Source organism: Lethenteron reissneri, chromosome 62 (assembly GCF_015708825.2).
Source record: "Lethenteron reissneri isolate LAM-NWPU_2019-01 chromosome 62, ASM1570882v1, whole genome shotgun sequence".
NCBI classification, from domain to species: Eukaryota; Metazoa; Chordata; class Hyperoartia; order Petromyzontiformes; family Petromyzontidae; genus Lethenteron; species Lethenteron reissneri.
This window is the reverse complement of record NC_083840.1, coordinates 3,966,035-3,994,025: the sequence shown is the minus strand read 5'-3', so window position 1 is coordinate 3,994,025 and position 27,991 is coordinate 3,966,035. Positions and strand designations below refer to the sequence as shown.

At 55.4% G+C, this 27,991-nt stretch overlaps 2 protein-coding genes across 2 annotated transcripts; both read left to right on the top strand.

Annotated features, from left to right (window-relative positions):
- The first annotated feature begins 1,019 nt into the window (after window positions 1–1,019).
- On the top strand, window positions 1,020–24,181 carry LOC133358588 (AF4/FMR2 family member lilli-like). The gene is made up of 12 exons (XM_061576955.1): window positions 1,020–1,282; window positions 5,614–5,867; window positions 6,594–7,078; window positions 10,626–11,338; window positions 16,351–16,404; window positions 17,425–17,548; window positions 17,900–18,005; window positions 19,261–19,371; window positions 20,930–20,994; window positions 22,274–22,629; window positions 23,524–23,778; window positions 24,152–24,181. Exons 2-12 carry the CDS (start codon window positions 5,617–5,619, stop codon window positions 24,179–24,181), a joined length of 2,550 nt encoding a protein of 849 aa, XP_061432939.1. The 5' UTR covers window positions 1,020–1,282; window positions 5,614–5,616.
- LOC133358508 (uncharacterized) lies at window positions 23,954–27,486 on the top strand. Its single transcript, XM_061576867.1, has 2 exons — window positions 23,954–24,939; window positions 25,737–27,486. Exons 1-2 carry the CDS (start codon window positions 24,308–24,310, stop codon window positions 26,503–26,505), a joined length of 1,401 nt encoding a protein of 466 aa, XP_061432851.1. The 5' UTR covers window positions 23,954–24,307; the 3' UTR covers window positions 26,506–27,486.
- The last annotated feature ends 505 nt before the right edge of the window (window positions 27,487–27,991 follow it).

The following is a 27,991-nucleotide window of genomic DNA, read 5'->3' as shown; positions in this document are numbered from 1 at the left end:
TACTACACTATACACTACACTAATCACTACTGCACTAGTATACTACACTATGCACTACACTATACACTACACTATACACTAGTGCTGTACTAGTATACTACACTATACACTACACTATACACTACTATACACTACACTATACACTAGTGCTGTACTAGTATACTACACTATACACTACACTATACACTACACCATACACTAGTGCTGTACTAGTATACTACACTATACACTACACTATACACTACACCATACACTAGTGCTGTAACAGTAACGAATTGGCACGTTCTGTTTAAGTAACAAACTTTACTAATTGGCTGTGTCGGGGGGTGGCGGGTTTGACGACACATTTATATTTACGCGATCTCACCCACAAAAACCTCTATTATATCTGAACCACGATTTTCCTACAAAATAACCACGAACCTGCACTCTTATCCGAGCTACAAATTGCAACAGTCTATCCTTATCTTCGCTAGCAATAACAATCGAGTATACCTATGCACATTATGAATTTCAATCTCTTATACTTATCCGTGCGAAGAAATTCAACGCGTTTCGTCGGCCCCGGCTACGAATTACAAATTGCACTTTCTATGTTTATCTGCACTAAGGTTTTGAACATGTCTCTTATCTACGTTGTGAATTACAACGCTTGTATTCCTATTCGTATTACGAATTACAATCTGCTATACCTAAACACGTTATGAATTTTCATCGCTTATACTTAACCGTGCTAGGATATTCATCGTGCGTGTCCGTTCAATGAATTACAAGCTCCCGTTTTTATCTATACTGTGATTTACAATCGCTCGCACCAATTCAGTCTACGAATTACAGTCGCTTCTACTTAAGCGCGTTATGAACTGCAATTGCTTGGTCCCATCCGCGCTACGGATTACAATCGCCTATCCTCATCCGCACTACGAATTAAACTACCCTATACCTATCAGCGCTACGATATTCAGCGTGGGGTCGCGACGCCCATGTCGCTAAGCAACAACGTCACGTGACCCCGCGCGTAAAAAAACGAGAAAAACCGCTGCTGGGTAGCGAGGGGGGTGCGGAAATTCGATTTTATATCAAATTAAAAAGAAACCAGAGGGCAAACGAACACTCTCGCGCCGTTCGGAGCGCGTTCACCTCTTCAATCGCAATCGCCAAGACGCGGCGAGGAGAATGAGTTCCGTAGCGAAGACCGAGGCCGGTTGAGGCCTAGGCACGGCGCGGAGCCTGAACCGCCGCCCGGAGACTGGGCTACATCGCGGCGGGAGAGCAGGCGAAGGTGGGTAGCTACGAGCGGTGTCCGATTTTTAAAAAAATTATATTTATTTTGTTCTAATGCTTTGGAATTAGGTTTTTGTTTTTAAACCCTCAAGTAAATTAAGTAAATTTAGACGAGTTATTTAATCGACGCGTTGCTTGTCAGGCGGTTTGATCCCGCATGTTAAAAAATATCCATAGGGTGCGCATTCTAAATGCGATAACAAAATTACGTTAAGCTCCACACTCCACTCGTTCGCTGATCATTCGATTTAAAACATTTCTCTCTCGGGCTGCTGTACAGTCCCTGGCGTCACACCGCAACAATAACGAGCTGTTGTCATCGTAATAATGAGGATGCATTGTCCGTGAGTTTTAATTGATGTGTGATTGTGTTTTTGTTTAGGGGAGCGGTGGTGCAGTGGTTAGCGCTACGAACCCGACCACCCGAGTTCGATTCCCGCTCACGATCACCAACACGCAGTGACGATTCTCTGAACCGGTCGCTGGGCCTCCCCTAGGTCGACTCGGCCTCAAATGAGTACCTGGTGCGGTGTGTAAACATTGCCACTGGGGGGCGTGTTGCTGGCCACCCACCCACCCCCTCGTGTGCCGTGCCGGCCTTCATAGGTGCTGCTACTCGCTAACAGCACTTGCCCCTACAGTATGTGAAGGCTACACGGGGGATCTTTGTCTTTGTGTCTATGCGTGTGTGTCACTGTGTGTGTGTCACTGTGTGTGTGTGTCATCTCGGTCATCTCGGTCAGTCGACCCGTGGCACCTGCTGGGTCTGCCCCGTGACCTCCTGCCAGCAGCAAGTGTTCGACACTTCACGTGGTAGCCTCAAGGTGCACATGGCCTGGCACAAGCGTCGTGGTGACGTCACCGCCACTTAGTGGCGAATGGCGGTTGTTGTTGTTGTTGTGTCATCTCGGTCATCTCGGTCAGTCGACCCGTGGCACCTGCTGGGTCTGCCCCGTGACCTCCTGCCAGCAGCAAGCGTTCGACACTTCACGTGGTAGCCTCAAGGTGCACATGGCCTGGCACAAGCGTCGTGGTGACGTCACCGCCACTTAGTGGCGAATGGCGGTTGTTGTTGTGTCATCTCGGTCATCTCGGTCAGTCGACCCGTGGCACCTGCTGGGTCTGCCCCGTGACCTCCTGCCAGCAGCAAGCGTTCGACACTTCACGTGGCCTCAAGGTGCACATGGCCTGGCACAAGCGTCGTGGTGACGTCACCGCCACTTAGTAGCGAATGGCGGTTGTTGTTGTTGTGTGTGTGGGGAGCGGTGGGGCAGTGGTTAGCGCTACGCTGCACTACAAACCCGGCGACACGGGTTCGATTCTCGCTCACGGCCAACACCGGTGACGATTATATGAACGGGTATTGGGCTTCTCCTAGGTCGGCTCAGCCTCAAATGAGTACCTGGTGTAGCGGTGTGTAGTAAACATCGCCACTGGGGAGACAAAGGCGGCCGGGCGTGGTGCTGGCCACCCACCCCCTCGTGTGCCGTGCCGGCTTTCATAGGTGCTGCTTGCTAACAGCACTTGCCCCTACAGTCTGTTAAGGCGACACGTGTATTCGGGGTTACTACTATATTTTGCCACTGGTAAAAGATGTCTCATAGTGTAAATGCTCACCCCGAGCTCTCAATACTCTGATATTGCACTGTGTTTGAGTTGTACGCCTTCTGGCGTCATCTGGTCCAACACCATGTGAGACTAGGCTCTAAAGAAAGCTGTCTCGGGTGTGGACCAATCAACTTCAAGGACAGTGCATATCATTATCAGAGTTGCTTCTTTTTGTTTGCTTTTTTGACTACTTGTGTTGTGGTTATTGCAAACATGATGCCTTGAATAAAGGTGTCAATTTTGTACCAGTTTAAAAGGGTAAAAACCTACTACAACATTTTAGTCTTGCATAGTCCTGTCGATGATGGGGGGTTTTTTTGGAGGAGTTGCATCACGCCAAATATATAAATAAATGCCCGTTGTGTCGTGAAACCCGCCACCACCCAACGCACAGCCAATTGGTGAAGGTGGAAAAATTCGTGGCTAGTTCAGCGCTCACCGGTTGTGTGTCGGAGAGTTAAAGACCCCCCCCACCACCACCACCACCGCATCTGAAATCGGTAACGAATTGGCTCGGTTTTTTTTCGATTTTTGATGCTGCTAATCCTTTTTGATGCTGCTAATCCTGCATAATGCGCGGGCATAATATGACTTTGAAACCCCCCCCCCCGCCCACCTCCTACGCATTTCACAAGTAGTGACTAATCCCATACCTGCATTTCCCATAAATATACTAAATTCCTCTTGATATGCAAATTATTTTGTCAAGGCGCCCTTCCCCCCTTCCAACCCAGCAGCTTAAATATACGCTGCCAAGCCTGGTGGTGTTTCATTCAGACGCTGTCTCCCCGACAGACGCTGTTCTTCACCTGAGGACGGCTGCTTGCGTTGTGGCCGAAACGTCGTGAAAATTATTTTATTATGTTTAATTTTTATTATTTTATTACTTCCCTTCTACGTGACTTTACCGAAAGAACCAAGAAGATGGCTCCGTTTTGTTTGCGTTGACGCATGTTGTAGCTGCTCACCCCGAGCTATCCATGCCTCTGGATAGTGGACATTGCCCTTGTGCTGTTCGGCATTCTCTGGTGTAACACCGTGAGGGAGACTTGGCTCTAAAGAAAGCTGTCTCTGGTGTGGACCGATCGGTTTCAAAGACCATGCATCATCTTCTTGGTTCTTTCGGTAAAGTCACGTAGAAGGGATATAATAAAATAATAAAAATAAAACATCATACAATAATATAATAATTATTACTTTATTATTTCCCTTCTACGTGACTTTACCGAAAGAACCAAGAAGATGAATCCCTACAGTCACGAAAGCTTTAAATCGAAACCATGCATCATATATAACACATTGTCCTGTGGAGGGAGCTGGTAGGAACGTTGGGTTGCTCGGTCAATGGCCTGCAGGGTCAACGGCGGCGTGGTGTATTCCGCAAATATGCCCGACTGTGAGGGCGGGCACAAGCCGGCGTGAGTAGGTGAAACGTTGAGTTTTATAAGGGCACCACGGGGTGACCAGCCCCTCCCCACCCAGCCCCCACCCCTCACACCCCCCACCCAGCCCCACCCAGCCCCACCCCTCCCCCCACCCAGCCCCACCCTCCTCACCCAGCCCCTCCCCACCCAGCCCCACCCCTCACACCCCCCACCCAGCCCCACCCTCCCCTCCCCACCCAGCCCCTCCCCACCCAGCCCCACGCCTCACACCCCCCCACCCAGCCCCACCCTCCCCACCCATCCCCTCCCCACCCTCCCCACCTAGCCCCTCCCTGCACGACGGACGGACACAATAATCCCCTGTGGGCTGGTGGAACCAGAGGTTCCTACCAGTGTTATCAGAGCATGTTTCTTGTTTGCATGTTCACAACGAGTACCGTGTGATTTCATGCAGACAAGATTCCTTGATAAAGGATTATGTCGGGTGTTTTAACATCTTAAAACAAATGTTTTATTGCCAGAAAGGGTAAGACCTCTAGTGAAAAAAACCGACCGAGTTTAATCTAGATTTGAAGTTTTAATGCAATTTATTTTATACCTGCGTGACCGAGTTTAACACGTATGGCTTCCCGGCCGGGTACGGGTACCAGTTTGCGACCCTGGTGTGGCCGGGTACGGGTACGGGTAAGGAATCAAAACCCGTTTGCGATGTGACCTCTGGGTCACATCCTACGGGCAGGCGACGGTGCGCGTCAGTGAAACGTAGACGTCACGGTGGCTAGGAGATGTTGACTACCTCGCCTGGTGTGCAGGAGGTCGTGGGTTCGATCCCGACCCTGGCGCCTGCTGCTGTATATTTGAAGTTTGCGTGTCTCTCTCATCATCATCACGATGGTGAGATGTTAACTACCTCGCCTAGTGTACAGGAGGTCGTGGGTTCGATCCCGACCCTGACGCCTGCTGCTGTATATTTGGAGTTTGCGTGTCTCTCTCTCATCATCATCACGGTGGCTAGGAGATGTTAACTACCTCGCCTGGTACGCAGGAGGTCCTGGGTTCGATCCCGACCCTGGCGCCTGCTGCTGTATATTTGGAGTTTGGGTGTCTCTCTCTCATCATCATCACGGTGGCTAGGAGATGTTAACTACCTCGCCTGGTATGCAGGAGGTCGTGTGATCGATCCCAACCCTGATGCCTGCTGTATATTTGAAAAGAATTACACTCGTTGACAACAAAAACTTTCTCCATCTCTCTCTGTCTCCCTCCGTCTCCCTCCCTCCCTCTCTCTCCCCCTTTCTCTCCGTCTCTCTCCCTCCCTCTCTCTGCGCCCGAGCAGTCGATGGCCGTGAGTGACCGCGCCATGAAGCGCTCTCCGTCCTCCACCTCCACCTCGTCGTCGTCGTCCTCGTCCCAGAAGACGGCCTCGGAGCCCACGCCCTCCACCTCCAATGCAGCGGCGCCGGGGGCAGCCCCGGGGGCAGCGGCGAGGGCAGCGGCGGTGGCGGCGGCGGCGGGAGGGAAGTCGTCGCGACATCGCCTGGGGAAGTCCAAGCTCGCTGTGCCAGCAGCCGAGTCTCACCCCGAGCACAGGTGAGGCGCTCGCTCGCTCCGTCGCTATCTAACTCTCGCTCACTCGCGAACTTTCTCGCTCGCTTGGTCTCCTGCTCGCTAACTCTCTCGCTCGCTCCGTCGCTCGCTAACTCTCCCGCTCGCTAACTCTCTCACTCGCTAACGCTCTCGCTCGCTCCGTCGCTCGCTGACTCTCTCGCTCACTCGCTAACTTTCTCGCTCGCTTGGTCTCTCGCTCGCTAACTCGCTCACCAACTCTCTCACTCGATCTCTCGCTCGCTAACTCTTCCGCTTGCTCGCTAACTCTCTCGCTCGCTCACTTGCGGACGGATGGACGGATGGACAGACAGGCAGACAGACTCGCGCACAGACAGACAGACAGGCAGACAGGCAGACAGGCTCGCGCACAGGCAGACAGACAGGCAACAACAACCGCCATTCGCCACTAAGTGGCGGTGACGTCACCACGACGCCTGTGCCAGGCCAGACAGACAGGCAGGCAGGCAGACACAGACAGCTGGACGGACGGACAGGCTAACAGACAGCCTCGGTCTACGTACGTGCGTCTGTTGAGCACAGCAACAAAAAGCAGTATAAGAGAAGTGATTTTGTCAGCGGGGGCGGTTTCAAGTGCACGGCCCCCAGCGGCTTCCTAACGTCGGCAGGAAGAGCGTTCCAGAGGGCCGCGGGAAAGCAGCGCGTCCCAAAAGCCCCCCCCACTCCCCTCACCCCCCCCCCACCCCACAGGTCCGTGTCACTGGGCCGAATCTACCGCGCCCCCTTCGTCGCCGCGGCGCCCGACGGCGCCGACGCCGGCGGCCACCGCCACCGCCGCCTCCTGCCGCCGGGCCCCGGACCGCTGGACGCGAGGGGCCGCCCCCTCGTCCGGCGGCGCACGGCCGGCGCGGGGGAGGGGGCGGCCGCCGTGGCCTCGGGCGGCCCGGTGAGGGCGGTGAAACCGTACGGGGCGGCGGCGACGGCGGCGGCGATGCCGATGGCCGGCGAGGAAGAGGAGGTGGGAAGGGGAGAGAGGAGAGGAAAGTTGAGGGCGTCGACGGCGATGGGAGATGAGAAACGGCGCGGCGGTGGCGGCGGCGGCAGTTTTGGTTGCGCCGTCAGTGGCGCCGTCGGTGGTGCTGGGACCTCTCGGACGGCGTCGGTGCCGCGGGGACACGAGCGCTTGGCGGCGGCTGCGGCAGCAACGACGGTGACGCTCATCACGGCACTAGGAGGTGATGGAGGTGGTGGTGGTGTTTGGGGTGAAGGTTGTGGTGGTGGAGGTGATGGAGGTGGTGGTGGTGTTTGGGGTGAAGGTTGTGGTGGTGGAGGTGATGGAGGTGGTGGTGGTGTTTGGGGTGAAGGTTGTGGTGGTGGAGGTGATGGAGGTGGTGGTGGTGTTTGGGGTGAAGGTTGTGGTGGTGGTGGAGGTGATGGAGGTGGTGGAGATGGTGATGTTGAAGGGTGTGGTGGAGATGGTGGTGGTGTTTGGGGTGCAGGTTGTGGTGGAGGTGATGGAGGTGGTGGTGGTGTTTGGGGTGAAGGTTGTGGTGGTGGAGGTGATGGAGGTGGTGGTGGTGTTTGGGGTGAAGGTTGTGGTGGTGGTGGAGGTGATGGAGGTGGTGGAGATGGTGATGTTGAAGGGTGTGGTGGAGATGGTGGTGGTGTTTGGGGTGCAGGTTGTGGTGGAGGTGATGGAGGTGGTGGTGGTGTTTGGGGTGAAGGTTGTGGTGGTGGAGGTGATGGAGGTGGTGGTGGTGTTTGGGGTGAAGGTTGTGGTGGTGGTGGAGGTGATGGAGGTGGTGGAGATGGTGATGTTGAAGGGTGTGGTGGAGATGGTGGTGGTGTTTGGGGTGCAGGTTGTGGTGGAGGTGATGGAGGTGGTGGTGGTGTTTGGGGTGAAGGTTGTGGTGGTGGAGGTGATGGAGGTGGTGGTGGTGTTTGGGGTGAAGGTTGTGGTGGTGGTGGAGGTGATGGAGGTGGTGGAGATGGTGATGTTGAAGGGTGTGGTGGAGATGGTGGTGGTGTTTGGGGTGCAGGTTGTGGTGGAGGTGATGGAGGTGGTGGTGGTGTTTGGGGTGAAGGTTGTGGTGGTGGAGGTGATGGAGGTGGTGGTGGTGTTTGGGGTGAAGGTTGTGGTGGTGGTGGAGGTGATGGAGGTGGTGGAGATGGTGATGTTGAAGGGTGTGGTGGAGATGGTGGTGGTGTTTGGGGTGCAGGTTGTGGTGGAGGTGATGGAGGTGGTGGTGGTGTTTGGGGTGAAGGTTGTGGTGGTGGAGGTGATGGAGGTGGTGGTGGTGTTTGGGGTGAAGGTTGTGGTGGTGGTGGAGGTGATGGAGGTGGTGGAGATGGTGATGTTGAAGGGTGTGGTGGAGATGGTGGTGGTGTTTGGGGTGCAGGTTGTGGTGGAGGTGATGGAGGTGGTGGTGGTGTTTGGGGTGAAGGTTGTGGTGGTGGAGGTGATGGAGGTGGTGGAGATGGTGATGTTGAAGGGTGTGGTGGAGATGGTGGTGGTGTTTGGGGTGCAGGTTGTGGTGGTGGAGGTGATGGAGGTGGTGGTGTTTGGGGTGAAGGTTGTGGTGGAGGTGATGGAGGTGGTGGTGGTGTTTGGGGTGAAGGTTGTGGTGGTGGTGGAGGTGATGGAGGTGGTGGAGATGGTGATGTTGAAGGGTGTGGTGGAGATGGTGGTGGTGTTTGGGGTGCAGGTTGTGGTGGAGGTGATGGAGGTGGTGGTGTTTGGGGTGAAGGTTGTGGTGGTGGTGGAGGTGATGGAGGTGGTGGAGATGGTGATGTTGAAGGGTGTGGTGGAGATGGTGGTGGTGTTTGGGGTGCAGGTTGTGGTGGTGGAGGTGATGGAGGTGGTGGTGTTTGGGGTGAAGGTTGTGGTGGAGGTGATGGAGGTGGTGGTGGTGTTTGGGGTGAAGGTTGTGGTGGTGGTGGAGGTGATGGAGGTGGTGGAGATGGTGATGTTGAAGGGTGTGGTGGAGATGGTGGTGGTGTTTGGGGTGCAGGTTGTGGTGGAGGTGATGGAGGTGGTGGTGGTGTTTGGGGTGAAGGTTGTGGTGGTGGAGGTGATGGAGGTGGTGGTGGTGTTTGGGGTGAAGGTTGTGGTGGTGGTGGAGGTGATGGAGGTGGTGGAGATGGTGATGTTGAAGGGTGTGGTGGAGATGGTGGTGGTGTTTGGGGTGCAGGTTGTGGTGGAGGTGATGGAGGTGGTGGTGGTGTTTGGGGTGAAGGTTGTGGTGGTGGAGGTGATGGAGGTGGTGGTGGTGTTTGGGGTGAAGGTTGTGGTGGTGGTGGAGGTGATGGAGGTGGTGGAGATGGTGATGTTGAAGGGTGTGGTGGAGATGGTGGTGGTGTTTGGGGTGCAGGTTGTGGTGGTGGAGGTGATGGAGGTGGTGGTGTTTGGGGTGCAGGTTGTGGTGGAGGTGATGGAGGTGGTGGTGGTGTTTGGGGTGAAGGTTGTGGTGGTGGAGGTGATGGAGGTGGTGGTGTTTGGGGTGAAGGTTGTGGTGGAGGTGATGGAGGTGGTGGTGGTGTTTGGGGTGAAGGTTGTGGTGGTGGTGGAGGTGATGGAGGTGGTGGAGATGGTGATGTTGAAGGGTGTGGTGGAGATGGTGGTGGTGTTTGGGGTGCAGGTTGTGGTGGAGGTGATGGAGGTGGTGGTGGTGTTTGGGGTGAAGGTTGTGGTGGTGGAGGTGATGGAGGTGGTGGTGGTGTTTGGGGTGAAGGTTGTAGACCCCTCTCTCTAATTAAAGCCTCGACACAGAGGCGTGGTTTCTCTGTGTGCCTATGTACGTCTCTCTCTATGTATCTCTGTGATATCTGTCTCTACTTATATGTCTGTCTATATGTCCCTGGTTCTGTGTTTTATCTCTCTCTCAAATTTTGCATTCTCAGGAAGAACGTAATCAACCAGGTAGGGTGTTGACTGTTATGTAATCCGACTCTCTGTTGTATTACATTACATTTCTAAGTATACTAGACTTGTGTTTCTATTTCATTTATACCTGACGACGATTGCTTGTGTTGCAATCGAAACGTCGTATACTAGTATTTAATTTATTACTTTCTCTTTACACGTGACTTTACCGAAAGAACCAAAGAGTAAATGATAGTTCCTCACGGAGTGGGGTTATCATTGTCGTGGTCATCGTCGTCACGTGGAGATGTGCGGCGGTAGCCAAACGCTCTGAACGCGCGGTGGTCGCGTCAACTCTAAATGCGGAGGGGGGAAAACCGGAGGACCCGGAGAAAAATCCACGTGACCTCGGGGAGAGAGAGAGAGACGCAAACTCCGAATATACAGCAGCAGGCGTCAGTGTCGGGATCGAACCCACGACCTCCTGTACACCAGGCGAGGTAGTTAACATCTCACCCCCGTGATGATGATGAGGGAGAGACACGCAAACTCCAAAAATACAGCAGCAGGCGTCAGGGTCGGGATCGAACCCACGACCTCCTGTACACCAGGCGAGGTAGTTAACATCTCCTAGCCACCGTGATGATGATGATGAGAGACACACGCAGACTCCCACGCAGACTCCAAATACACAGCAGCAGGCGTCAGTGTCGGGATCGAACCCACGATCTCCTGTACACCAGGCGAGGTAATCAACATCTCCTAGCCACCGTGATTATGATGATGATGAGAGAGACGCTAACTCCCACGCAAACTCTAAATATACAGCAGCAGGCGTCAGGGTCGGGATCGAACCCACGACCTGCTGTATACCAGGCGAGGTAATTAACATCTCCCCGCCGCGCCGCGTGTGTCCCCAGTAGGCGTCACGCCGGCTGGCCCGGTGGTGAGCGTCGGTGGCGCGTCCCTCGCCTCTCCAGAGACGGACGGTGACTCCTCCTCCTCGTCGTCGTCGTCGTCTTCCATCTCCTCCGACGATTCCCCGACCCGCCCCGGCTGCACCAACAGCGTCGCCGCCAGCGCGGCTCACGGCAGAGCGAGAGCCAGGAGGAGGAGGAGGAAACGGGTGGAGTGCGCGGAATCTGACGAGGTGGGCAAGGGCGTGGGGAGGCTGTCGCTCTCTCTGCTGCAGCAGCAGCAGCAGCGCAAGAAGCAGCAGCAGCAGCAGCAGGAGGAGGAGGAGGAGAAGCGGCAGCAGCAGCAGGAGAAGCAGCAGAAGCAGGAGCAGCAGCAGAGGAAGAAAAGGCAGCAGATGGAGGAGAAGAAGCAGGAGTTGATCCAGCAGAAGCAGCAGCTTGAGCAGCAGCAACTGAAGCAGAAGCAGCAGAAGCAGCTGAAGCAGCAGCAGCAGCAGAAGCAGCTGAAGCAGCAGCAGCAGCAGAAGCAGCACAGACTGAGCCCGAACGGTTTCTGTGGCGAGGAAATTGACGAGGAGGAGGAGGATGTTGACGATGACGAGAGTGAAGACGGTGGCGGTGGTGGCGGTGGTGGCGGTGGTGGCGGTGGTGGCGGTGGTGGCGGTGGTGGCGGTGGTGGCGGTGGTGGCGGTGGTGGCGGTGGTGGCGGTCGGCAGGTGAGCACCGGGATAGCAGGAGTCACGCAGTCACGCACACAGTCACACACACACACACTGTCACAACAACAACAACCGCCATTCGCCACTAAGTGGCGGTGACGTCACCACGACGCTTGTGCCGGGCCAAGTGCACCTTGAGGCCACGTGAAGTGTCGAACGCCCGCTGGCAGGAGGTCACGGGGCAGACCCAGCAGGTGCCACGGGTCGACTGACCGAGATGACCGAGATGACTGGCTGATGCACCACCTGTGCCCCCTACTGTACCAACTTGCTGTGCTTTAGCCACCCGGCGCTCCGCTCGTTGTTGTGAGCGTCGCTCCTCCGCCCTCCACACCTCGCTGCTGTTGTTGTTTGTCGGGCGACGCCAGCCCCCCGGATTTCGAAAACAACGCTCGCTTAGTCATCACTGACGCCTTCATCATAACAACCACCATCATCACCATCATCACCACCATCATCATCATCATCCCCGTTTTAGGAGCACTTATCGCGGCTAAGAACCCAACCGCGCCAGCGTCACCGTCACCGCCACCGCCACCGCCGCGGTTTTCTGACAAACGTGAATTTATGTTTCGAGTTGAGGTGGTCTAGGGCAGCGGTTGTCGTCGTCGTCGTTGATTTCAGCGTGGTTTGTTCAGCTTGTTGTTGTTTTTTGTTTAATTTTTTGTCTGTGGATTGACGGCTGTAAATCTGTGGAGTTTCTTTGGAGTCGTGTGTGCGTGCGTGCGTGCTTGTGCGTGTGTGTGCGCGTGCGTGTGTGCTTGTGTGTGTGACCGGGACACGCAGAGCGAGAGAGAGACACAGAGAGAGAGACACAGAGAGAGAGACACAGAGAGAGAGACACAGAGAGAGAGACACGCACAGAGACACGCACAGAGACACGCACAGAGACACGCACAGAGACACGCACAGAGACACGCACAGAGACACGCACAGAGACACGCACAGAGACACGCACAGAGACACGCACAGAGACACGCACAGAGACACGCACAGAGACACGCACAGAGACACGCACAGAGACACGCACAGAGACACGCACAGAGACACGCACAGAGACACGCACAGAGACACGCACAGAGACACGCACAGAGACACGCACAGAGACACGCACAGAGACACGCACAGAGACACGCACAGAGACACGCAGATGGACGTAGCGACGTTCTACGTACGAGATAACTTTTCCTTTTTAAACATTTTTTTTCGACGCTAACCCCCCCCCCCTCCGCCTGCCGGCGCGCGACGGCTCCCGCCGGCGTTTCCGACAATTCTAAATTCTATCGCGATCTTGCGTCCCGAGTACAGTGTCTTTAATTCTTCCCTAAGCTCGCTTAGCTCCTCGCAGTGGCGGAAGGTGCGGCCCAAATCCATTGGGCGCAGCCTTCGCGCCCGACAGGATCAAGCCGTGGCGTTTCAAAGTTCAGCGGAATTTTTCTCGCGTTCCGTTTGCTTTTTAGCGCGTCGGCCCGTCGGTTGTCGGAGCTTGCCCGCTTCAGTTTGAAATAGAAAATCAGGATGTTTATTTATACCGGAGGGGAAATCCGATGAGCTATGAAGGTTTTTTTTTTCACAGATATGTAATGTTCTTTTATGTCTTAATGAAGGTTTTTGGGTTAGATCGCGTAAGTACTTGACATGGAGAGAGACCCACAGTTAGGACTGAGAGAGACCCACAGTTAGGACTGAGCGAGACGGAGAGATACTACAGAGGGACGATTGTGAGAGCGATCGTGAGACACGGACAGAGAGACAGACAGAGAGAGAGAGACAGAGAGAGAGACAGAGAGAGAGACAGAGAGAGAGACACAGAGAGAGACACAGAGAGAGACACAGAGAGAGAGACACACAGACAGAGACACACAGACAGAGACAGACAGACAGAGAAAGACAGAGAGACAGACAGAGAGACAGACAGATGGAGAGAGAGACAGAGAGACAGACAGAGAGACAGACAGACAGAGAGAGAGAGAGAGACAGAGAGAGAGACACAGAGACACAGAGAGAAGTACAGATAGAGAAAAAGAGACGGAGAGACAGAGAGAGAGACACAGAGACACAGAGAGAGAAGTACAGATAGACTGAGCGAGACGGAGTGACACTACAGAGGGACCATTCTGAGAGCGCTCGCCAGGCAGACGTCGTTCTACGTACGAGAAACTTTTTTAAACTTTTCAATCGAAGCTCATAAAAAAACTCCAAAAAACCCCGTTATTCACGAACACCATTGCCCGCGAGAGCTCGCTACGCGTTGAACATTTTTGCGAATCGAACCCCACCGGGGAAAGCGCGTCTCGAGGCGGCAGAGCGAGCCGATTGGCGGTGACCTCTTGGGACAAAGTCCACCTGAAGTCACCGCAAGGAGGAGGGAGGAGGGGGGGACGACGACGCTGACTTCAAGATACTAATCCGACGACGGCCGCTTGGATAATCCTCGCCCACCCCCCCTGACGGTGGCGGCCGTAGTAATCCGTGTACCGCCTTACGACAAACCCGCACAGCCCCACCAAGGGGGCCCTCGCTCACGGTAATACAAACACAAACACACGCGTACGTGCAGATACGTGGATATACGTACGTGGAGATACGTGGAGATACGTGATACGTGGAGATGGACACGCGCACGTGCAGATACGTGGAGATGCGTACGCGTACGTAGAGATGGACACGCGTAATCCGGACCGCCTCTTACGATCGTCGCTGGCCCAAGCAGGGCGCTTGCGACCGTTGCACAGGCGGAGGTGGAGCTGCTCGCTCGGTGCGTGTGTGTGCGTGCGTGTACGTGTGTACATACACACACACACGGACTTACTTTTGAATTTGTTCCGGACTTACCGACCGCCAAAAAGCACGGGTGGATCATTACCGGCGTGTTGGTGGACAGCGACTTTGCCGTGACACGGGATCCGGACCGCGGGTTTTGGACCGCGGGATTTGGACCACGGGATTTGGACCACGGGATTTGGACAAGATTTGAACACGGGATCTGGACTGCGGGATCTGGAGCACGAGATTTGAAGACTGGGATTTGAAGACTGGGATTTGAAGACTGGGATTTGAAGACTGGGATTTGAAGACTGGGATTTGAGCACGAGATCTGGACACGGAATCTTGACACAGGATCTGGACCACGGGATTTGAAGACGGAATTTGAAGACGGGATTTGAAGACGGGATTTGAAGACGGGATTTGAAGACGGGATTTGAAGACGGGATTTGAAGACGGGATTTGAAGACGGGATTTGAAGACAGGATTTGGACCACGGGAGCTGGACGTGGGATCTGGACCACGGGATTTGACCGCAATAATCTGAACACCGGATCTGGACCACCGGATCTGGACCACAGGACACAGCAGCAGCAGCAGCAGGAGGAGGATGCGGGTGGCTTTTGACGCGTCGAGCGGCTGCTGCTGTTGCTGCGGCCGCAGCGCCGCGGTGGCGGTGCTGTCCCCCCGGCGGCTGTTGGCTGGCGGCGGTCACGTGGGTCAAGGGGGTCACGTGGGTCACGGGGGTCACGTGGGTCACGGGGGTCACGGGGAGGGAATGTGGGCGCCGTGGGTGGCGCCGTGGGTGGTGCGTGCGATGGTGGGCACGCCGGCCGGGCACGCCAGGGTGGCGCAGTCGGTGCTGTGCTCGGCGCTCGTGGGCATGGCGGCGGCGCCAGCGCAAGGGAGGAAGACGCAGGAGAGGGTGCGGTGGGAGGGGGGGGGCTGGAGGGGGGGTGCGGTGGGGGGGGGGCGTGTTGGGATCATGGTGGTGTCGCTCACTCGCTCGCTCAATCGTTTGGTCGCTCACCCGATCACTCATTCGCTCACCCACCCAATCACTCATTCGCTCGCCCACCCACCCCACTCATCCACCCACCCACTCACCCGCTAATATACTCACTCATCCACCCACTTACTCATCCACTAATTACTCACCCACCCACTCAACCACCCACTCACCCACCCACTGACATACTCACTCATCCACTCACCCACCCATGCACTAACATACTCATTCACCCACGAATATAATCACCCAATCACGCACTCACTCATCCACTAATTACTCACCCACCCACTCACCCACCCACCCACTAATATACTCACTCATCCACCCACTTGCTTATCCACTAATTTACTCACTCATTCATCCACCCACCCACTCACCCACTAACATACTCACTCATCCACCCACCCACCCATGCACTAACATACTCATTCACCCACGAATATAATTACCCAACCACCCACTAATATACTCACTCATCCACTAATATACTCACCCATCCACCCACTCACTCACCACCCACTAAAAAACTCATTCATCCACCCACCCACTCACCCACCCACCCACTCACCCACCCACTAATATACTCACCCATCCACCCACTCACCCACTAATTACTCACCCACCCAACCACCCACTCACTCACCACCCACTAAAAAAACTCATTCACCCACCCACTCACCCACCCACTCACCCACCCACTAATATACTCACTCATCCACCCACCCATGCATCCACCCACCCACTCACCCATCCACTCACTCACCCACCCACTAAAAAACCCATTTATCCACCCACTCACTCATCCACTAATTACTCACCCACGCAACCACCCACTCACTCACCACCCACTAAAAAAACTCATTCACCCACCCATTCATCCACCCACCCACCCACTAATATACTCACTCATCCATCCACGCAGTCATCCACCCGCCCACCCACTCACTCATCCTCTAATCTACTCACCCACCCACTCACTCACCCACCCACTAATATACTCACTCATCCACCCACCCATGCATCCACCCACCCACTCACTCATCCTCTAATCTACTCACCCACGAATTTACTCACCCACTCGTCCACGCGGATAGACAGGGAGACACGCACAGAAAGGACCGGGACAAGGAGAGACACACAGATCGTCAGGGAGACGTACAGAGGGAGACGTACAGAGGGGAGATGGAGTGACGCCTCTCGTGGAACTGACTTCTTTGTGTCTCCCGCGCAGGTGCAGTTCTCAGCCAAATCTGGACTCACCGGCCTGGAGAACCTGGGGAATACGGTGAGACACCATCATCATCATCATCGGCATCACCATCACCATGATTAACATCACCATCACCATGATTAACATCACCATCGGCATCAGCGTCGTCGTCAACGTAATAATCTTCACCAACATCATCGTCGTCGCCAACATCCACATCATCATTAGCATCATTAACATCACCATCATCATCGTCAACATCATTAACAACACCATCATCATCGTCAACATCATCGTCAACATCATGGTCAACATAATCAGCATTATCAACATCATCAGTATCATCAACATCACCGTCATCGTTAGCATCAACAATATCATCAACATCATCATCACAACTGTCATCAAAATCAATAAAGTCTTCTTGGTTCTTTCGGTAAAGTCACGTAGAATGGAAATAATAAAATAATAAAAATAAAACATAATAAAATACAATTCTCACGACGTTTCAGCCACAACGCAAGCAGCCGTCTTCAGGTGAAGAACAGGTCTGTCGGGAAGACAGCGTCTGAATGAAACACCACCAGGCTTGGAGCGTCTATTCATTTAGACGCTGTCTTCCCGACACCTGAGGACGGCTGCTTGCGTTGTGGCCGAAACGTCAAGAGAATTATTTTATTATGTTTTATTTTTATTATTTTATTATTTCCATTCTACGTGACTTTACCGAAAGAACCAAGAAGATGTTAGTGTATGTTTATGTATGTTAGTGGGGCGCGGTAGCGGTTTGCGCTACGCCGCGCTACGAACCCGGCAGAGACCCGAGTTCGATTCCCGCTCACGGCCAACACCGCTGACGATCATCTGAACTGGTCCTGGGCCTCCCCTAGGTCGACTCGGCCTCAAATGAGTACCTGGTGCAGTGTGTAAACATTTCCACTAGGGAGACAAAGGCGGCCGGGCGTGGTGCTGGCCACCCACCCCCTCGTGTGCCGTGCCGGCCTTCATAGGTGCCACTCGCTAGCGGCCCTTGCCCCAACAGTCTGTTACAGGCTATGCGGGGGACCTTTGTCTTTGTTTGGGGTGTGTGTGCAGTGCTTTGTGAACTCCATCGTGCAGTGCTTGAGCCACACGCGTGCGCTGCGTGACTACTGCGTGCGCGGGGACTACGAGCCGGAGACAAACCCGCACAGCCCCACCAAGGGAGCCCTCGCTCACGGTAATACAAACACAAACACACGTAGAGATACACACGTAGAGATACACACGTAGAGATACACACGCATACGTGGAGATACGTAGAAATACGTAGAGATGCGTACGCGTACATACGTGGCCACTAGTCCACTCACACTGCAGGCCGACTCCCTTGTCATTACCTCCCGTGGCCACTAGTCCACTCACACTGCAGGCTGACTCCCCTGTCATTACCTCCCGTGGCCACTAGTTGAATCTACACTACGCTGTTGTTGTGTTATTGTTGTTGTGTAATGTTGTTGTGTAATGTTGTTGTAATGTTGTTGTTGTTGTGTTATTGTTGTTGTGTAATGTTGTTGTTGCTGCTGCTCAGCGTTCGCGCTGCTCCTGCGTGAGCTGTGGAGCGGGGGGAGCGTCGCTCGTCCCTCATCACTCCTCACCCAGGTGCAGAGGCACGCTCCGCGGTTCGGGGGCGGGAGGTAAACTCACTCACTCACTCAGTCACTCACTCGCTCACTCACCCACTCACCCACTCACTCGCTCACCCGCTCACTCACTCACTCACTCGCTCACTCACTCACTCACTCACACACTCACTCACTCGCTCACTCACTCACTCGCTCACTCACTCACTCCTCACCCAGGTGCAGCGGCACGCTCCCCGATTCGGGGGCGGCAGGTAAACTCACTCACTCACTCACTCGCTCACCCGCTCACTCACTCACTCACTCCCTCACTCACACGCTCACTCACCCACTCACTCACCCGCCCGCTCGCTCGCTCAGTCACTCACTCACTCCTCACCCAGGTGCAGAGGCACGCTCCCCGATTCGGGGGCGGCAGGTAAACTCACTCACTCGCTCACTCGCTCACCCGCTCACTCACTCACTCACACGCTCGCTCACTCACTCACTCACTCACCCACTCACTCACTCACACGCTTGCTCACTCACCCAGGTGCAGAGGCACGCACCCCGATTCGGGGGCGGCAGGTAAACTCACTCACCCACTCACTCACTCACTCAGTCACTCGTTCACTCACTCACCCACTCACTCGCTCGCTCACTCACCACTCACTCACACACTCACTCACTCGATCGCTCACTCACCCACTCACCCGCTCACTCACTCATACGCTCACTCACTCACTCGCTCACCTACTCACTCACTCACACTCACTCGATCGCTCACTCACCCACTCACCCGCTCACTCACTCACACACTCACTCACCCACTCACACACTCACTCACCCGCTCACATGCTCACTCACTCGCTCACACGCTCACTCACTCACTCGCTCACACACTCACTCACTCGCTCACACACTCACTCACTCGCTCACTCACCTACTCACTCACTCACTGGCTCACACACTCACACACTCACTCACTCGCTCACACACTCACTCACTCACTCGCTCACACACTCACTCACTCGCTCACACACTCACTCACTCGCTCACACACTCACTTACTCGCTCGCTCGCTCGCTCACTCACTCACTCACTCGTTCACTCGTTCACTCACTCACTCACTCGCTCACACACTCACTCACTCACTCGCTCACTCGCTCACTCACTCACTCGCTCACACACTCACTCACTCACACGCTCACTCACCCACTCACTCGCTCACTCGCTCACTCACTCACTCGCTCGCTCACTCACTCACCCACTCACTCAGTTGTTGTTGTTGTAGTTGTTGTAGTTGTTGTTGTGTTCTACGTTGTTGCAGTCAGCACGACGCTCAGGAGTTCCTGCTGTTCCTGCTGGACGGACTGCACCACGACGTGAACCGCTCCTCACCACGCGCTCACCCGCTCATCCACGACCTCGACCACCTGAGGTGAGGCACACTCACCACCACGCTCACCACCACGCTCACCACCACACTCACCACCACGCTCACCACAACGCTCACCACCACACTCACCACCACGCTCACCACCACACTCACCACCACGCTCACCACCACGCTCACCACCACGCTCACCACCACGCTCACCACCACGCTCACCACCACGCTCACCACGCTCACCACCACGCTCACCCGCTCGCTCACCACCACGACCGCCACCACGCTCACCACCACGCTCACCACCACGCTCACCACCACGCTCACCACCACGCTCACCACCACGCTCACCACCACCTCACCACCACGCTCACCACCCACGCTCACCACCACGCTCACCACCACGCTCACCACCACGCTCACCACCACGCTCACCACCACCCTCACCACCACGCTCACCACCACGCTCACCACCACCCTCACCACCACGCTCACCACCACGCTCCCCACCACCTCACCACCACGCTCGCCACCACGCTCGCCATCACGCTCACCACCACGCTCACCACCACGCTCACCACCACGCTCACCACCACGCTCACCACCACGCTCACCACCACGCATGCTACCGCACTCACCACCACGCTCACCACCACGCTCGCCACCGCGCTCACCACCGCGCTCACCACCGCGCTCACCACCACGCTCACCACCACGCTCACCACCACCACACTCACCACCACCACCACGCTCACCACCACGCTCACCACCACGCTCACCACCACGCTCGCCACCACGCTCACCCGCTCGCTCACCACCACACTCACCACCACGCTCACCACCACGCTCACCACCACGCTCACCACCACGCTCACCACCACGCTCGCCACCACGCATGCTACCGCACTCACCACCACGGTCGCCACCACGCTCACCACCACGCTCACCACCACGCTCACCACCACGCTCACCACCATGTGCACCACCACGCTCACCACCACGCTCACCACCACGCTCGCCACCACGCTCGCCACCACGCTCGCCACCACGCTCGCCACCACGCTCACCACCACGCTCACCACCACGCTCACCACCACGCTCACCACCACGCATGCTACCGCACTCACCACCACGCTCGCCACCACGCTCACCACCGCGCTCACCACCATGTGCACCACCACGCTCACCACCACGCTCACTCACCCCTACATTTAACCCTATACTCACCACGACACTCACCTCTCCACCACTAGTACACCCGCTCACCCGTCCGCTCACCCTGCCTGTCCACTCGCACGTATACTCACCTGTACTCTCACCTGTACGCTCACCTGTACGCTTACTCGCTCACCCGTCCACTCACCCTGGTGTCCACTCGTGCGTATACTCACCTGTACTCTCACCTGTATGCTCACCCGCTCACCCGTCCGCTCACCCTGGTGTCCACTCGTGCGTATACTCACCTGTACGCTCACCTGTCTGCTCACCTGTCCGCTTACTCGCTCACCCGTCCGCTCACCCTGGTGTCCACTCAAGCGTATACTCACCTGTACTCTCACCTGTCCGCTCGCCCGCTCACCCGTCCGCTCACCCTGGTGTCCTTCTGCAGTGACAAGGAGAAGTCGATGAAGCAGTGGAAGAGTTACCTGGAGAGGGACAACAGCAAGATCGTGGGTACGTGCACACACACACACGCACAGACGCACGCGCACGCACGGGCGCACGCGCACGCGCACACACGTACACATGCACACACGCGCACACGCACACACACGCACGGACACATGCGCACACGCACACACGTACACACACGCGCACACACACGCACGCGCACACGCACGCACACATGCACACACGCACATAAAGACAAAACAAAGGCGGCCGGGCGTGGTGCTGGCCATCCACCCCCTCGTGTGCCGTGCCGGCCTTCGTAGGTGCTGCTACTCGCTAACAGCACTTGCCCCTACAGCCTGTTAAGGCTACACGGGGGATCTTTGTCTTTGTCAGTTTCACGCGGAGGCTGTAATGATGATGTTGATGAGGATGATGTTGATGACGATTATGATGAAGGTGATGACGATGTTGACGATGACGAAGATATAGTGATAGGTTTTTACCCTTTCAACTGGTACAAAAATTGACACCTTTATACAAGGCATCATGTTTGCAATAACCACAACACAAGCAGTCAAAATGCAAACAAAAAGAAACAACACTGATGATGATATGCACTGTCCTTGAAGTTGATTGGTCCACACCCGAGACAAGCTTTTCTTAGAGCCTAGTCTCCATTGAGAGCTCGGGGTAAGCATTTACACTATTGTAAACATGATCCCTTGTATAAATAGTGTAAATGCTTACCCCGAGCTCAATACTCTGATAGTGCGCTGTTTTTGAGTTGTACGCTTTTGGCGTCATCTGGTCCAACACCAATGGAGACTAGGCTCTAAGAAAAGCTGTCTCGGGTGTGGACCAATCAACTTCAAGGACAGTCCATATCATTATCAGAGTTGTTTCTTTTTGTTTGCATTTTGACTGCTTGTGTTGTGGTTATTGCAAACATGATGCCTTGTATAAAGGTGTCAGTTTTTGTACCAGTTGAAAGGGTAAAAACCTACTACTATATTTTGCCACTGGTGAAGGAGATGTCTCTTAGTGATGACGAAGATGTTGATGTTGACGTTGACGATGATGTTGACGATGATGTTGACGATGTTGACGATGATGGTGATGATGGTGTTGGTGATGATGTTGACGATGATGTTGATGATGTTGGTGATGATGTTGACGATGTTGGCGATGATGTTCACGATGATGGTGTTGATGATGTTGACGATGATGTTGACGATGATGTTGACGATGATGTTGACGATGATGTTGACGATGTTTACGATGTTGACGATAATTACGGTGACGATGATGTTGGTGATGACGTTGTTGATGTTGGGGACAGATCTGTTTGTGGGGCAGCTGAAGAGCACGCTGACGTGCCTGCACTGCTGCCTCCACTCCACCACGTTGATGATGTTGGCGATGTTGGTGATGATGTTAATGATGTTGATGATGTTGGTGATGTTGGTGATGATGTTGACGATGATGTTGACGATGTTTATGATGTTGACGATGATTACGGTGACGATGATGTTGGTGATGATGTTGACGATGATGTTGATGTTGGTGATGACGTTGTTGATGTTGGGGACAGATCTGTTTGTGGGGCAGCTGAAGAGCACGCTGACGTGCCTGCACTGCGGCCTCCACTCCACCACTTTCGACGCGTTCTGGTCACTGCCACTCCCCGTCGCTAAAGTAACGACTCGCACACTCACCTACACACTCACTCACACACTCACCTACACACACACACACCTATACACACACGCACACACACACCCATACACTCGCACACGCACACTCACACTCACACCCACTCGCGCACACACACACACACCCACGCACACACACACCCATTCACACACACACCCACATGTTCATCCACTCACCCACCTACCTACACACCCACCCACTCCTTCATCCACTCACCCACCCACTCGTTCATCCACTCACTCACCCACCTACCTACACACCCACCTACTCACCCACCCACTCACCCATCCACTCACCGCTCCACTCACCCCGCCACCCACCCACCGTCTCACCCACCCACCCACTCGCACACACACCCACCCACTCGCACACACATCCACCTACCTACACACCCACCCACTCCTTCGTCCACTCACCCACCCACTCGTTCATCCACTCACCCACCCACTCACCCATCCACTCACCCACCCACTCACCCATCCACGCACCGCTGCACTCACCCCCCCCACCAATCCACTCACCCACTCACGCACCTACCCACACCCTTAGCCACCCACTCACCCATTTACTCACCCACCCACTCACCCATCCACTCACCCATCCACTCACCGCTCCACTCACCCCGCCACCAACCCACTCACCCACCCACTCTCTTGCTCACTCACCCACCCACTCACCCACCCACTCACCACTCCACTCACCCCGCCACCCACCCACCGTCTCACCCACCCACCCTCACTCGCTCACTGACCCATTCACTCACCCATCAACTCACCCCCCCACCAATCCACCCACCCACTCACCCATCAACTCACCCACCCACTCACCCACCCACCCTCTCTCTCACCGACCCACCCTCTCCCCTCCCCCCCCCAGCGCCCGCTGAGCGACCCGTCCCTACAGGAGTGCGTGCGCCTCTTTGCCACGGAGGAGACTCTGGACGGAGACGAGCGGCCGCACTGCCCCCGCTGCCGGCGCAAGCGGCGCAGCGGCAAGCGCCTCTCCCTCCAGCGGCTGCCCCGCCTCCTCGTCCTCTTCCTCAAGCGCTTCTCCGAGCCGGCGCCCCACCACCCCCCGCCCCCCTCCTCCTCCTCCCACCTCCTCCCGACGGCGCCGCAGCCGGCGCCGCCGGTGCCGCCGGCGGGGAGGGGCGGCAGGGCGGGGGACGGGGGGAGGGGCGGCAGGGCGGGGGACGGGGCGGGCGCCAGCAAGCTGACGGCGCCCGTCAACTACCCGCTGCGTGGGCTAGACCTCACGGCCTACACGGCGGACGGCAACGGTGGGGGGGAGTGGGGGAGGGTGGGGGGGGAGTGGGGGGTGGTGGTGGTAGGGGGTGATGGTGGTGATGTTGGTGGTGATGATGGTGATGATGGTGGTGATGATGGTCATGATGGTGACGATGATGGTGACGATGATGGTGAAGATGATGGTGGTGGTGATGATGATGATGGTGATGATGATGGTGATGATGGTGGTGTGTGTATGTGTGTATGTGTGTGTGCAGCGTGTGCGCTGTACGACCTGTACGCTGTGATGGTGGTGATGGTGGTGATGACGATGGTGATGATGGTAGTGATGGTGATGATGATGGTGTGTGTCTGTGTGTGTATGTGTGTGTGTGTGCAGCGTGTGCGCTGTACGACTTGTACGCCCTGTCGCTATGGTGATGGTGGTGGTGATGGTGGTGATGATGGTGATGATGGTGATGATGATGATGGTGTGTGTGTGTCTGTGTGTGTGTGTGTGCAGCGTGTGCGCTGTACGACCTGTACGCCGTGTCGCTGTGACGGTGATGATGGTGATGATGGTAGTGATGGTGATGATGGTGTGTGTATGTGTGTGTATATGTGTGTATATGTATGTGTATGTATGTGTGTGTGTGTGTATGTGTGTGTGTGTATATGTATGTGTGTGTGTGTACGTGTGTGTGTGTGTGCAGCGTGTGCGCTGTACGACCTGTATGCCGTGTCGCTGTGATGGTGATGATGGTGATGATGGTAGTGATGGTGATGATGGTGTGTGTATGTGTGTGTGTATGTGTGTGTGTATGTATGTGTGTGTGTATGTGTGTGTGTGTGTGTGTATGTGTGTGTGTGTGTATGTATGTGTATGTGTGTATGTGTGTGTGTGTATGTATGTGTATGTGTGTATGTGTGTGTGTGTGTGTGCAGCGTGTGCGCTCTACGACCTGTACGCCGTGTCGCTGCACACGGGCTCCATGCAGTGCGGCCACTACGTGTCGCTCTGTCGCCACGCGCAGTCCGGCTCTTGGTACCTCTACAACGACACCAGGTGCACACACGCACACACGCACACACACACACACGTACACACACACGCACGTACACGCACACGTACACACACGCACGCTCCATGCAGTGTGGCCACTACGTGTCGCTCTGTCGCCACGCGCAGTCCGGCTCCTGGTACCTCTACAACGACACCAGGTACACACACACACACGCACACGTACACACACGTACACACACGCACACACGCACGTACACGCACACACACCCTCGCACACCCACGCACACCCTCACACACCCACGTGCACGCACACCCACGCAGACGCACCTACACGCACACGCACGTACATCCATATCCCCATTTGTCTGTCTGTCTTTGTCTTTCGTGTGTTTGCTTTTCGCGCGGCCTTCATGTGCACATAGCCTGGCACGAGCGCCGTGGTGATGCCAACGCCACTTAGCGGCGCTTGCTGTTGTTGTTGCTGTTTTTGTTGTTTTTGTCTTGGGGGAGCGGTGGCGCAGCAGTTAGCGCTACGCCGCGCTATCAACCCGCCGACCCGAGTTCGATTCCCGCTCACGGCCACCATCACCATCGGTGACGATTATCTGAACTGGTTCTGAGCCTCCCCTAGGTCGACTCAGCCTCAAATGAGTACCTGGTGCCGTGCGTAGTAAACATCGCCACTGGGGAGACAAAGGCGGCCGGGCGTGGTGCTGGCCACCCACCCCCTCGTGTGCCGTGTGCCGGCCTTCATAGGTGCTGCTCGCTAACAGCACTTGCCCCAACAGTCTGTTAAGGCTACACGGGAGACCTTTGTCTTTGTCTCTGCTCTGTCTCAGCGTCACGGAGGTGCCTGAGAGTCGAGTCGTGTCCAGCGATGCCTACATCCTCTTCTACGAGCTGTGTAGGGAGCAACACTCACGTGTGAACTCACTCACACTCACTCACACTCTCACTCACACACTCAGTCACTCACACTCTCACACTACATCCTCTTCTACGAGCTGTGTGGGAGCAACACTCATGTGTGAACTCACTCACACTCACTCACTCACTCTCTCACTCACTCACACACACACTCACACTCACTCACACACTCACCCACTCACACACACACTCACACACACTCACTCACTCTCTCACTCACTCACACACTCACACACTCACTCACTCACTCTCTCACTCTCTCACTCACTCACACACTCACTCACTCACACACTCACTCACTCACACACTCGCCTGATCACTCACACACTCTCTCACACTCCCACTCACTCACACACACACACACACACTCTCACACTCACTCACACTCACACACTCTCACACTCACACACTCTCACTCACACACACTCACACACTCACTCACACACTCACTCACACGCCTGCTCTCTCACTCACTCACTCACACACACTCTCACTCACTCACTCACACACACACTCACTCTCCCTAACACTCACACTCACTCACACACTCTCACTCACTCACACTCTCACACTACATCCTCCTCCATGCAGCTCCCTTCCCCTCCCTCCTTTCTCCTCTCTTCTCCCTCCGCGTCCCTCCCCGCCGCTCACCGTGTGTACGTCCGATGGACCTCAACGTAGCGAATCGGAGTTGCGCGGGGAGACGGGACAAGAAGACACGAAAAGCAGTCCTAAAGGAATTGGTTTATTGAAACGCAGGTGACTGGAAAGCGCGTGAGCTCCAGGCAGCCTCTTCATGTCGGATGGAAGAACGTTCCAGACGGCCCTAGCTGTGGCCGCCGCCTTCCTCCGAGCCAAGAGCCGCCCGCCGCGGGAGGACGACCGGGGAGGTTTTTTCTCGCGACGGCCCCGTTTGTCCGTACGCTGAACCTGTGTCGCGTCGTACGTAGCTAAGCCACGCCGATCGGAGGTGCGGTGATGGTGAGTCGTCGCCGCCGCCGTAACCGCCGCCGCCATTTCATCATCCCCGACGTCGTGGACCCATAATTGTTTTTTTACCCTTTTATCTGGCAACAAAACTGACACCTTTTTTTTACAAGGAGTCATGTTTGCATAGACCACAATACCTGCAGTCGTAATGCAAACAAAAAACACAACTCTGATAATGTATGCACTGTCCTTGAAGTTGATTGGTCACCTACGAATCTGAACCGGTCCTGGGTCGACTCGGCCCCCAATGATTATCTTGCGCGGTGTGTAAACATCGCCACTGGGGAGACAAAGGCGGTCGGGCGTGGTTGCTCGCTAACAGCACTTGCCCCAACAGTCTGTTAAGGCTACACAGGGGGATCTTTGTTTGGTGGTGGCGGTGGTGGCGGTGGTGGTGGCGGCGGCGGTGGTGGCGTTGGTGGTGGCGGTGGCGACGGTGGTGGTCGTGGTGGTGGCGGTGGTACAGCCAAGGTAGCTACACCAGGCTCTATCCCCGTAACGTCCTCGCGACAAACACACCCGCACCGCTGCCATTACGAACGAGAGCCACCACGGTGCAGTGATCGGTTTCATTGTTATTGTAAATGTCGTGCACTGCTCCTCGTAAGATTATTAACCGTATTTATTCAACGTAAGTTATTAAATTCCGCAGCGGCGGCGATGATGATGATGCTGATGATGATGCTGATGATGATGGAGTCTTTAGAGGTTCCCGCTGCATTGTGAGGCGTTTGCGGTTGTGCCGCTGCCTGGTTCTCTCCAGTGGAGCTGTGTGTGTCGCTTGGCACGATGTACCGACGTTTCGCTCCGTGTCCTTGGGAGTGACTCCACAGGAGCGCATTCAGTCACTCGCCAACCCACTCGTCCGCCCGTCCATTCAACTACCTAGCGACTCGCCCATTCGGTCATTTGCCCGCCCATTCGCTCACTCACCGACCTACCCACCCATTCATCCACTAAACCATCTGCCCACTCGCTCACCCACCTACCTACCCACCCATTCATCCACTAAACTATCTGCCCACTCGCTCACCCACCTACCTACCCACCCATTCATCCACTAAACTATCTGCCCACTCGCTCACCCACCTACCTACCCACCCATTCATCCACTAAACCATCTGCCCACTCGCTCACCCACCTAGCTACCCACCCATTCATCCACTAAACCATCTGC